The 13777-nt window shown below is 43.5% G+C and overlaps 1 protein-coding gene across 1 annotated transcript in view; it reads right to left on the bottom strand.

The window, feature by feature from the left end:
• RCBTB2 (RCC1 and BTB domain containing protein 2) overlaps positions 1 to 13777 on the bottom strand; it is a 557466-nt gene that overhangs the window by 283511 nt on the left and 260178 nt on the right. Inside the window, exon 7 of the mRNA XM_086934986.1 lies at positions 3997 to 4104. Coding sequence (XP_086791112.1) covers positions 3997 to 4104 — 108 coding nt within the window. The remainder of the gene's footprint in view (positions 1 to 3996; positions 4105 to 13777) is intronic.

Raw genomic sequence — 13777 nt, 5'->3', positions numbered from 1 at the left:
CCTGCCTGGGAGGTGGTCCCACCTCCCTGTGACAGGAAAACTATTGTTCTACCTTCCCCATCTCAAGCTCAGCTCAGCAGCAGGAGGGCAGAATCGTGTCAGTGGTTGGCAGTAGTAATAGCTTGCTAGCAGACCCTGAAAGTCTGCCACCAGGAATACAGGGTCCTCCCAGCGGGGCCCCCGGGCATGGAATCATACCTCCGACACAGGTAGCGGTGTTGGAGCATGATTTCAACATGTTTGATACCAAACATGCCATGTTTCTGCACAGCCACTATACAGTTAGCAATCGCCTGATACCGGATGATCACTATTTGTATCACAATGGCTGACCACTCTTACAAAGCCTGGAGAATCGACTCTAGGGTTTTTAGGGGAGTCCTGCTCATGCAGGGGCACCACACACTTACAACCCAGCACCTTGTCTTCAGGATCCAAAGGCCTGCCTTAACGGTTACTTATAGGTTTCAAGGGTAGTGACCTCAGATATAAGAAAACTTATATCTGTCATAAGTGGTGCTAGCACCAGCTTACACAGGCTGCAATGGTAGGCCTTTAGTCACAGTTTGAGTGGTCTCTCAGGGGTGAGACAATACATGCTGCAGCCCCTGGGAGACCCCTGGTGTACCATGCCCTGGGTACCTTAGTACCATATACTAGGGACTTCTAAGGGTACGAGTAGCCAATTGGGGAGGTACAAAACTACGTATCAAGTCAGATTTAGGGAGGCAGCACAGTGACTGGGGTCCTGATTAGCAGGATCCCAGTCAGACTAGTCAAAACACACTGACACCATGCATAAAAAGGATAACGGATACAATGATGGGATCCAACTTTATCCTCTTCCTCAACTCGGGTAAGGACCCACTATCCTGTACACCATTTTGACCAATAGCCCTCCTTAGCTGCGATGTAAAAATATTCACAGCTCTATTGGACAAACGCATCCACAACATATAGCCCCACCTCATTTCTTTTTATCAGGCCAGCTTCATGAATCCCTTCCGTGCTCCCTCCCCAGTGCTGCCGTCGGCCAACGGCCGATGAAGCCCCGCCCACCTTTTGGAACCCCAGCACTGCGGCGCAAAAACCGCAGCGGTTAAGGCGGTAAAAATCGCCAGCGATAATACTAGGCTTGGACTCATCCTAATGTAAGTAGCAGAAAGACAAAACCAGCCAATGGCTCTCCTCTCCCCTGAGAAAGCTTTTGACAAGGTGGACTAGCTATACTTGTCAAAGCTACTCGATATGAGCCATATAGGCCCAAAGATGAAAACATTCATCCAGGCAAACTAGCAACAACCAACATTCAGGTTTAAGATAAACGGGCAACATGGCAGAAATCTTCCTATCTCAGGGAACAATACAATGATGCCCCCTTTCCCCACTGGTCTCTGCCATGGCGATGGAACCCCTACTGGCTAACATCACAAGTGATCCCAATATCCATGGCCTGTGTGTGGGAGACAGGGTACAGAAAGTGGCCCTGTTCGCAAATAATATCCTCTGCTTTGTAACTAACCCTGACCAAATGTTCCCTGCGCTTCAGTCAGAGCTGGACCGCTTCACACAGGTCTCCGGATTTAAAATCAGTTACTCCAAATCATGAAGCATGGGGGTGCCTGATCCTCCTGAACAGATGCAAGCCCCCATTCATCGTGGAGACTTCTCATGGACTGGGACAGTCATTGGGTACTTAGGAATTAATCTGCCGACTCATGAAAAGCAGACTCATTTGATAGTAATATTTCTCTGTTAATTACAGCCCCATTGAAAGACCTTTTACAGGTGAGGCAAACACAAGATTTCTTGGACAGGCAAGCTAAGTAGCTTGAAAATGAACTTCGTACCCTGGCTTCTTTATACATTACAAACATTTCCCCGTAAGATGTATGACCAACAATGAACCTGGTCCGACAAAAGATGCTGGATTTCATGTGTCCTGGCATATCCCCCAGAGTAGCACTCTAGACCCTTTCACGCCTTATGTGAAAGGGTCTAGAGGGAGGTCCTCAGATTTCTTGGTATTTTACCACATATACTTACGCAGCACAGACATACCCAGCCTAAGGCTATTATTATGATCCAAAGCATAAACCATGGATACAAGTTTAACGGGTATTCTCCATTATTCCGCTCAAGGACTAGCTCATATCCTCAATCCAAATGGGGTGCCAGACCTTCCTCCCCACAACGATAAAGTTACTTAGGGAAGAAACGATTCTTCACAAAAAAAAAACCATTCCCAATGTTCCCCTTCCCCCTAACTCCACTGATCAGTAACCCGGAATTCCCCACTGGAGTGATGGACCCAGATTTCCGAGTAGGGAATCTAGGGAATTTCCCTCTCTTAAAAGACTTCTTTGATGAGGGTGACCTCCAGTCAAGGGATTGTCTGATTAGAAAATTTAAGCTATGCAGAAGAGGTGACTTTATATTAACATAAGCATTAAACTGGGTAGAAGGGAGAAGGAAGACACATCCAAGATGAACTGGGTAAATAGGAGACACACCTAGAATCTCTCTTCAACAATAACATGAGCTGCAAGGATGTTTCTTGTCTCTATAGATACATACCAAAACTTCACCCCCACAAGAAGCATACCTATGTTGCTAACTAGGATAAGGAACTTGGAGGCCAGAATTCCTTAAGATGCATGAAAATCTATTTGGCAGAGAGCTGCAAAGTCTTCCATCTGTAAATACCACAATCAGAATGCCTACAAATTAGACAGATTGTGGCACCTCATACCCCACAAGACTACACAAGATGTTTGGCAGCCAGGACACATGCTGGAAGGGTTGTGGAAAGTGTGGCACTTTGTTGCACACATGGTGGTTGTGCCCCTACATCAAAACATCTGGTAGGATATACTCCCACTTCTCTAAACACTAAACTCCCACATTAGCCATTGGTGATGCTGCTGGCCTGGGTCGCTCAGGCACGCAGGGTCCTTACTCCATGACCACCCCACTAGGAAAGATTACCCATCTCTTACTTGCTGCCCACCTAAGTGTAGCCCGATGTGGAAATCACAGAGGCCCCTACACTCAACATTTTACACTCAACATGTGGTGGGGTAAAGTATGGTCCATATACGCAATGAAGAAACTGTATGCCACAATCCATAACTGAATGCATAAATACAACCTGATATGGCACCCCTTTGTGACGTATGTAATATGGGAGGACTGGGGAGTGGACACTATGGTTATGTCCCAGACTTTGCATAGCTCACACAACCGTGGGGTATCTCGCCCGGATAATCACCATCAAGAAGACGATGTTGGCCACCGAACATAATTTATAGAACTCTAAATTTAATGCATGATCTAGCCTATGCGTAATCATGTAAGAACGTACGTTTGGGCATGTCAACGTTTACGTTATATTAGTGTAAACGCCGAGTGTGTAGAAGTGTCCATCCTTGTGTGTACCTTGTGAACAGCTGTTCACCCCAAAAAAAGTTGTTAATAAAATTTCAATGAACAAGGCCAAGCAAGCAAGACACTAGACACAAACACATGAGGCTTACCCTTAGGCTTGGCCCCTTAAAATATCAGATGACTAACAAGCAGCCTACTAACAAGAACCAGGAATGACATTATTAACCTATGGTTCAACAGTATAAGAGAACAATCAGTCCCATTGTTATTTTAAGCAAACCCACTAATGTATCCACCCGGGTTTCTCTATTTACCAACTACTTCCATCCAGTCATTGGAGCCCATTTCTTATTTGATATGAGTGCACCATTCAAGCCCTGTATGGGCATTCACTGACGTCCAATATTACTGCAAGAGAGGGAGAGCCGTGGGGATACAAGTGGAAGGACTAAAGCTAATTGACAAATACACACAACACCAATGAACAAGTATTGTCCACAATTATTTTTATGTTATCTACACAGAACAGAAAATGGCTCAATTTTTGCTCAAAGTATTCATTTAAAAAGTATATATAATTTGTAGAATTATAATAAATACTGGACTAACCTTCTGGACATGAATGCCCTGCAGTGCTGCTAGTCTGCATGGAGTTGGCTGATTTCCTCCACTGCCCACACCAAGTTGTCCGTTACCGTTGTAACCCCAGCCATAAACCTGGAGAGAAATATTTTACCCATCACAAACCTGGCAGAATTATATCATCAAGGGTCTGCAATCCAATCATACTAGAATACATGTACCTAAATCTTCAATGCTCACAATCCTTCAAAACATCCTTCAAAATGTACACACATTTTCAGCACAGGTTACTTTTTCAATACTATAAGTAATCAGTTTGTTTTTAATACAAAACGCATGTTAAGGCTATTAAGTATAAGTAGTATTAAATTATACAACCTCCACAATATGCTCAGCAGAATTTTTTTTTAAAATGTCCATCAACACAAAAGGATTTGATGTATGGAAGCTTTCCTGTATGAGTGGCAGTGATTTCTTAGGTTGAATTATGGTGCTTTCTAATATAGATTAATTGAATTATGTATCAAAAAGAATACTGTTTCAAGATACTAGGGCATGTCTGAATTGTTTAATGACATTCACAACTATTAATTGTATATTCAGCACCAGTAATTCTCCATTATGGTAAGACCTCTTCTGCAGCACTACCAGTATATAATCAGATGGAATATAAAAAATGAATAAAACAAATGTATTTATTTATACAGTTCTATATAGCGTGAACTTGGCCCAAGGGCATCCGAGGGCTTTACAAGGGAAGTAGAATATGGATAACAATAAACAGAAAATAAATAGACCCATCAGCTTGAATCAGGGAAGAAAGTTCAGGCAGGTGGATTAGGGACAGATGGCAAGTCAAAAAGGGGATGTGGCAAAGTGATCTCATCGAAAGTGTCTCTTACATAGGAGGTTTTAGAGTTCATTTCTGAGATAATTTTACACAAACACGACTTGACGTTATGCAAAGGGCCGATGGGAGGGAGTTCCAGACCCTCCATCGGGTGCTCCAAGAATGCTTGTTTAATAAATAAAATGAGAGATGAATGACTTGTGAAGCCTACTTAAGGAACAACTTGTCAGCACTGGTGAAAGAGGACTATCCACCTTCATACACCTCTGATGTCCCTATTTTCCTAAATATACTAATGCCCCATACACACTGCGCAAGCCTGACACTTTGTACACATTATGTATACATTAGGGTCCAAGACTTAAGAGTAGCAAACATATGGAACAATGAGTGTGGAGGAGATGTGCTCCTACAAAAGATGCCTAAGCAAAGCATCACACCAAGTCAAGACAACTCCATCACATATTTTTGAAACTGTGGAATCTGGAGATTTCTGCCCCTACTTGTTACTTAAGATTTAGGTTACATTTTTCTCTGGTCCTTCAAATAAGTCCAGGTGAACTGAGAATTAGACCCTTTATGCTTGGACCTAAAACAGTGTTTATATACGTGATGCGAAGGACTGGAACATGGAAACGTAGAGCTTGCAGATTGAGGAAGTAACTAATTAATAAGTGACTTTAGTAACGCTCTTTAAAGTAGAGACTCTATCTAACTGCAGATTACTCACCTTTTGAATACTTCCTCAAGCAGAAGACTGGATCCGGAAACGTTTGAGCAGTACCCCTGCATGCTGGCAGGTGGTGCTGATGGCTCCAGGTTGATGTTGTCCATGCTAGATGTGATGTGAGCAGACCTATGTAGGTGCCACTCGTGCACGCTGTTATCCGTTGCTTTGTTGACACTTCTACACCTACAGATGCGGAGCCAAACAAATTGGTAGTGACCAGCGTGCACATTCCTAATTTGGAATCTTTTTATGTGAAGAAACCAGGTGGGAGGGTTGGTGAGGAATCTGCAGTTTGATAGTCTCTACCAGAAAGAGCATTACCAATTTAAGTATCGTATTCTGCTGATAGAGACTTCTAACCACAGATCCCTCACCTTCTGAATAGATACCCAAGCAATTGCCCCAAAGTGATGGGTTTGTGAACAGACTCAAACCAAAAAGTCCTGAAGGACCGGGAGGGCAAAGTGCCCTTCTTGGTGGCCCTGGCTGTCCAGATAATAGTGCCTTATGAACGTATGGAATAACTCCAATGTAGTAGCCTGACAAAAGTCTAGAATAGCACAGCTTTTCGGCACAGCCTTGCCTTTCTTTGCTCCAGTGAACCCGATAAAGATCTGACTGTCCACCCGGTGGTCTTTGGTGTTATCAATATAGAAGCTGAACGCTCTTTTTGTATCCAACCATTGAAGCCTTTCCTTCTTAGAGGGGTGAGGTAAATCAAAGAACGCTGGAAGGGTGATCTTTAGACCAACATGAAGTGGAGTCACCACCTTCAGAAGGAAGGAAGCTCAAGTCCGAAGGATCAGAATGTCTGGGTGAACATGGTATAAGGCAAGTTAACAGAAAGGGCATGTTGTTCGCTGACCCATTGAACTGATGTTATAGCGACATGAAAGACAGTCTTGAGGGTAAGGAATCTGAGAGAACAACAGTGGAGGGCTCTGAAAGCATACACATGAGGAATGTGAGGACCAAATTTAAGTCTCATTGGGGCATAACAAAAGGGTAAGGTGGAATAGCATGTTGTAACTCTTTGAGGAACTGCATAGCAACAAGAGATTTAAAAAATGATGGCTAGTACAGTACCATAAAAGGGCTGAAAGAGCGGACAAGAACCCTTTAACAGTGTGCAAAGCAAAGCTTTGCTGGGCTAGGGACAATATATAAAACTCCAACCACCTTGGCATGGCTAGGGTCAATCTGTTTAGAAGCACATCAGGCCATAAACGTAAAGCAGCAAGGTTAAGCAGGACCCTGGCCTGCTGCTGCAAAAGGAGATCCTCCTAAAGGGGCAGCCTAATCAGAGGACAGATGCTCATGCCCAGGAGTTCGGGATACCATACTCTCTATGCCAAGTACGGAGCCATTAGGATAACTAGGGCCCGGTCATTCTTGCACTTCTTCAACGTGGCAGGGGAGGTATCGGCGGAAGGCCATGCAGGAGTCCTCAGTTCCACTTCATGCTTCTCTGAGTGAGAGACGTCCAGAAAACTCCAATGCGCAAAAGTGTGGACATTGCATGTTCTTATCGTTGGAGAAAATATTGAACCAGGGTTCTCCCCATTCGCAGAAAAGGCCCTGCACCACCTCCATATGTACCTACCATGTGTGATCTGCAAGGCATCCATGGCTTAGTTTGTCCGCTATGGAATTCAGGAAACCCGCCAGGTGATGTGTCACTTAACAAAACTCCTTGGCGGTCTACCCATGTCCAAAGACACAAAGCCTCCAAGCACAGGGTCCATGAACCCATCCCGTCCAGCTTCTTGCACTACATCATGGTGGTAGTGTTGTCCATGAGAACCTGCTTTTCTTGGATGGAGGTCAGGAAGGCTTTCAACCCCAGTCGGGCCTCTGCCAGAGTCCTGACCCTTCAGATTGCCACCTCTCACAGATGGCCTCCCCAAACCAGAAGCAATGCATCTGTCACCATTGTGAGCTCAGAGTGGGGTAACGAGAGAGGTCTGTCACTGACCCAATCGTAGTTCCGCAGCCACCAATGCACATTTTTGTAGCCTCCTCCGAAATCTGGACCAGATAGGAAAGACCCCCTGGTACATTGCCAAGTGTGACTTCAAATCCCACTGCAGAGCCCACTTATGCCATCTAGAGTGCTTGACCAGCAGAATGCCATCAGTCCCAGCAGCCTCAGAGTCATCCTTGCTGAGATCGAGGACAACGACTGAAAAATTAGTATCATAGCTTGACTATCCTGAACTATCTTCTCTGGGGGAGAGGCGGGGAAAAAACACGTCCAGAATGGTTTCGATGTGGGGGATCGTTTGTGAAGGTTTGTTGTAGTCTGGAGGTGGGTGAAAACTACATGCAGCAAGCCAGGCTTCAAAAGCCAGTCGGGGAATTAAGGGAAGGCTGGGATCCCTTACCTCCGAATATTTTCTGCAACCACTGCCATCACTTTTGTGACTACCCGATGGGTGCTGGTTAGAAGGGTTGGACTGAGACAGAAAATAGACCCTGGCACCAAAAGTATAGTGACCTGTAATGGTGACTTGGATAGCCCATGTTTGAGAATTGGGGCAGTTCTAAACTTGCACAGACATACTGTGTAAGTGTTTTGCATGGTATGGAAGACTGCATGGATTTGAGCTTTCTGAAGGCAATGTTTGTTTTAATAACAGAGAAATCTACAGTAAAAACAGGCCCAGCAGACTAGTGAATAACTTTATTTGGTTAAATAATCATCAAAGTACACACAATAAATAAAAACAAGGTCAAACAGACACCCAATTCACAAGACAAAATGCTGAGTCCTCTATATACACCAATGCAGCCTCACTACAATTATCAACAAACATTGGCATAGCCTTTAGGTCTCGCTTTTGGGACCTATAAGTATTTAATATTTAGTTATGCAGCACAATATCCTTGGTGCAACAACAACAACTGTTGCATGGCTAAACACTTATAAGGTACCATAGGCGAGACCTATTGGCTATGCCAATGCTTGTTTTCACATGGTATAGTATGAGACACTGCAGAATACCGATTTAAGCAGAAAGGCAAATGCTACTTACCAGTATGCATCTGTTCTTGGAATGTAGAGCTGCCGATTCTCACACTTCGCATTAGATCGCCATCTGGTGTTGGGCTTGGATGCTTGCACATTGTTGTTGTCTTGGAAGAACAGTTTGGCCCACAGAAGTTTGCTGCTTGGCTTGCAAGTCCACACAGTAGTGTTTAGTGAAGGTGTGAGTTGTCGACCATGTTGCTGCTTTACAGATGTCTTCTAGCGCAATGTTCCCTAAGAATGCCATAGAGGCCCATAGTTTGCGTGTAAAGTGCGCTCTAGGGAGAATTGTCAAGATGCGTTTCGCTTTTTGGTAGCATATCTGGATACATTTTACTATCCACCTTGCAATTCCAGCTTTGGAGATGGGATTTCCCTTATGCGGTGGGGAGAAGGCTACGAACAATTGTTTTGTTTTGCGAAAAGTTTTTGTTCGGTCAATGTAATAAATCAGTGCTCTTTTTACATCTAGGGTGCGTAGAGCTCTTTCTGCTACGGAGTCTGGGTTTTGAAAAAACACTGGTAACTCCACTGATTGGTTAAAATGAAATGGAGAGATAACTTTAGGAAGGAATTTTGGGCTTGTTCTGAGAACCACCTTGTTACGATGTAATTGTAAGAATGGCTCGTGTATGGTTTAAGCTTGGATCTCACTTACACTAAGAGAGGTAATGGCAACAAGGAAAGCTACTTTCCATGAGAGGAACTGCAGTTCGCATTTGTGTAAAGGTTCAAATGGGGGTCTTGTGAGCCTGGTGAGAACAATACTTAGGTTCCATACTGGAGAGGGTGGTAACCTAGGAGGAATGATTCTTTTCAGGCCCTCCATGAAGGCTTTAATTGCAGGGACTCTAAATAGTGTCTGTTTTGCGAGTAAGCAGCAAGTGCTGCTAGATGTAAACATATGGATGAATATGCTAGATTACATCTTTGCAAGTGCAGTAGGTAGCAAATGATATTCTGGATGGAGGCATCCAGTGGATCAATATGGTTATTGGTGCAGTAAATGGCAAATCTTTTCCATGTTGCAGCATAGCAAGCTCTAGTAGTAGGTCGTCTGGCTTCTTTAATGGTCTTCATACATTCTGGTGGTAGGTTAAGATACCCGAACTCTAGAACATCAGGAGCCAGATTGCCAGATTCATATGACGAGGATCTGGATGTCTGATATCTCCATGGTTCTGCGTTAGCAGGGATGGGGACAGGCACAGTTTTTGGTGTGGAACTAGTGAGAGTTCCAGCAGTGTTGTGAACCATGGTTGGCGTGCCCATGTGGGAGCTACTAAGATTAGTTTGAGAGACTGTTGGCGGAGCTTGCGTACCACTAGTGGAATTAGTGGGAGTGGCAGAAAAGTGTACACAAAGCTGCCTGACCAGTTCCTCCATATCGCATTGCCCTTGGACAACGGGTGTGGATATCTGTCGGCGAAGGTTGCGCATTTTGCATTGTCGTTCGTGGTGAACAGATCTATTTCTGGTTGGCTCCACATTTGGAAAAATGGAAGAAGGACTTGGGGATGTAGTTCCCATTCGTGAATTGGTTGCGTCTGTCGACCTAACAGATCCGCAATCTGATTGTGAACTCCTGGAAGATGTTCAGCAAGTAGATATATATATTTTGTGGGATGGGCAATCTCCAAATGTTCTGTGCTAACTGGAACAGCTGCAGAGATTGTGCACCTCCTTGTTTTTTGTATGTAGTACATGGCTGTCATGTTGTCCATCCAGATGAAGACAGCTTTGTTTTGTACATGTACTTGGAAAGATTTTAGTTCTAGGAATATTGCTAGTAGCTCCAGGTGATTGATGTGGAGCACTTTTTGTTGATTGGTCCATTTGCCCTGAGTTGTATGTCCGATGAGAGGGGCTCCCCATCCTGTGAGTGATGCGTCTCTTGTAAGTACTATCTGTGGAACAGGTTCAAGGAACGCCCACCCTTTGGACAAGTTTTTGGTGTTCCACCATGCAGAGAGCGATGTGTGCAGCTGTCCACCAACACCAGATCTGTAAGTTGTCTTTGAGTCTGATTCCACTGATGTACTAGACATTCCTGTAATGGACGCATTTGAAGTCTTGCATATGGTACAATAAAAATGCAAGATGCCATCATGCCTATGAGCTGCATGAACACTCTGGCTGGGAGAGAGTGTTGGACTTGAAATTTTGTAACAAGGGCTTGTAAGCTTACTTTCCTGGCTGGACTGGGGTACACTAGAGCTGTGGAGGTGTTTATTGTGGCCCCCAGAAATTGGTGTATATGAGAGGGCTGGAGATGTGACTTGGTGTCGTTGATTGTGAACCCCAAGTTGTGTAATGTTTGAATGGTTTGATGTGTGTGTTGAACACACTGATAGAGTGACTTGGCTTTTATTAGCCAGTCGTTTAGATATGGGAAGACATGTATCGGTTGTCTTCTGAGATGTGCCGCTACTACTGCAAGGCACTTTGTGAACACTCTGGGTGCAGTGGTGATTCCAAATGGAAGTACTTTGAATTGGTAGTGTTGTCCATCCACTACAAACCTTAGATACTTCCTGTGAGAAGAATGTATGGGAATGTGGAAGCAGGCGTCCTTGAGATCTAGTGTGGCAAGGAAGTCACTTTGTTGCGGGAGCACTTGTTGGAGAGTGATCATATGTAAATGATCTGAGTGTATATACAGGTTGAGGGGCCTGAGATCTAGTATTAGTCTTAGAGTCCCGTCTTTCTTGGGTACTAGGAAGTACAGCAAGTAAACCACTGTCCCTTGATGTTGTAAGGGAACAATCTCTATTGCGTGCTTTTGAAGCAGTGAGAGAACCTCTTGTTTTAAGAGTGTAAGATGTTCTGTGGACATGGGCTGCTGCTTGGGTGGTATGTGTGTGGAGGGGTGAGTGTGGGGGGGGGGGTAGCTGTAAGTTCTAGGCAGTAACCAGACTGGATAATTTGTCTTACCCACCTGTCTGTTGTGATGGAATCCCAGACAGGTAGGAACTGTGATAATCTCCCCCCGACTGGAGTGGGATGGCCTGGGGGAGCGGAGGTAAGTCACTGTTTTGTGTTAGGGGAGGTACGAGTGTTGTTATTCCCTCGACCTCTTCCTTTATTGTTGTTTCCTCTGTTACCGCCTCCAAAGTGTCCTCTATTAGGGGATGTTTGTGTGGCGGCTTTAAATGAAGATGAGTTGTCTGCTCCAATGTTTTTGGATGTAAAGGAAAAACAAGGGAACCCTCCTCACGACGGAACCAGGTTGATTAAGTATTTTAAGGAAAACAGTGGCTCCTGCGGATTTTTTTTTTCCATAATAGTTTTATTAAAAAAATAGCAAAGTCAATAATAAGATTAACTTTGCCGATGGTAGAGTTGTGGACAATGCATCATATCTTGGTGTAAATATTACATCCGACCTAAATAACTAGTGACCCTAAATTTGGCCCCACTATTGAAACAAACAAAAAAAAATCTAACTAGGTTACATAATCTACATTTAACTATCATTGGAAGGTGTAACTTAATTAAAATGGTATTCTTCCCAAAATTTTTGTACTTCTTCCGTGCAATTTGTCTCAATTTTGATCCCTCGCTTTTCAAGGAAATAAACAACGTTTTCTCTCGCTTTATATGGGGATACGGGCAAACACGAAGAGCCCATAGATTTATTACACACTCTAAGGAAAGAGGTGGCTTAGCCCTGCCTAACTTCAAACTGTATTGGTGGGCTACAACTATTAAATACAGTTGTCTACTCCTAACCCCCAGGCAAGATTCTAATTCCATCTATTCAGTACTAACTCCACAGGAACTTATCCTGGGCAATAAGGCCAATAATCATTTATGGAAACTATCATACGATTGCCATCTCAAAAAAGAGCGTTTTAAAACACTCAAGGGTATTTACACCGTTTGGAACCAGGTTCGAAAACTTTTGGGGATTGGTAGGTTTTCCTATTATACAACGTTAGAGAATAACACTAATCTTCCTGGAATTTTTATGGATTCAGTTATGAGGCGATGGGTCCGATGTGGAATTTCACAGTTCGGCTCGTTATATGATTCTATGGGTTTTTGTTCCTTTGAATCCCTAAAAACCAAATATGGGTTAGACTCCCATGACTTTTTCAAATATCTGCAGATCAGGGATTTCATCTTAAAAAAGGGGGGTGGCAGCGGTGGTTTTAAGAAAATTCCAGCAATCGATACTGTGGTTAGATCAGAAATGGTTAAAATTGGAGATATCTATAAAGACTTAACTGCAGCTTTACCAGATGATGTGGACAAACATGCATGTAAATGGCAAAACAAAATAGCTATTACAGAGGAACTAGCTCGTAAAGCATTAGAATTGCCCAGCTCTATATTAATGTCCACTAAGCTACAAGCCCAATTCTACAAAACCTTTTTCCGACTCTATTACACCCCTAAAAAGATATCCAAATGGTGCGAGGGTAAAGGTACACTCTGCCCTAGATGTGCTATGCCCAAGGCTGATTTGATACATATGCTGGCCACATGTCACACATTAGATACGATTAAACGAGAAATCTCTATTTTCCTATCTGGAATTTTAGAGACTAATATAGAGATTACCACAGCAGAAATAGTAATAGGGGTGGACAGGGTTACTAGACCTAGCGCCATACAGGGACTCATATTTATCTCGATGGCTGTACTAAGTATTTGTTTAACATCAGCTTGGTTGGATCAATATCCACCTACATTTTTACAATGGCGGACGCGCTTGTTAGCGGCATACAACCTCGAAATAGCGATTTATAGTCGGAAGGGCTTGAAGAGGAAAAAAAAGGGATTAGAAATCTGGGAGCCGGTCCGACTATGGGCGGGGAGACCAGACTAACAATGAAACCACTAATTAGTAATGAATGTAATTACTAAAATGGAGAAGTCCTTTGATCTTCTTGTTTCTTTTTTATTTTTTTTGCTTTTCTATTTTTTCTTTTCTTATCCTTTGGTTTTTGTGTAGCCTTATTCGATATTATCTTATTTGTGACAATACCAAAATGTTGCTTCTGCAATTGTAGATAGTTGCCTGTATCGAGGGGGGGGGGGCGCTCAGGGGCGGGGAGGGTGGGACAATATTACCTCTGTAAAAACTCAATAAAGAGAATTAAAAAAAAAAATAGCAAAGTCATACATCCATTACACATGAAAGCATATATCGGAATTCAGTTGTATCATAGTCACAGTGGTTGCAAAAGAGCTA

The sequence above is a fragment of the Lissotriton vulgaris genome, chromosome 8 (assembly GCF_964263255.1).
Source record: "Lissotriton vulgaris chromosome 8, aLisVul1.2, whole genome shotgun sequence".
Taxonomy (NCBI): domain Eukaryota; kingdom Metazoa; phylum Chordata; class Amphibia; order Caudata; family Salamandridae; genus Lissotriton; species Lissotriton vulgaris.
The sequence above is the reverse complement of the archived record's forward strand: the minus strand, read 5'-3'. Positions and strand labels throughout refer to the sequence as shown.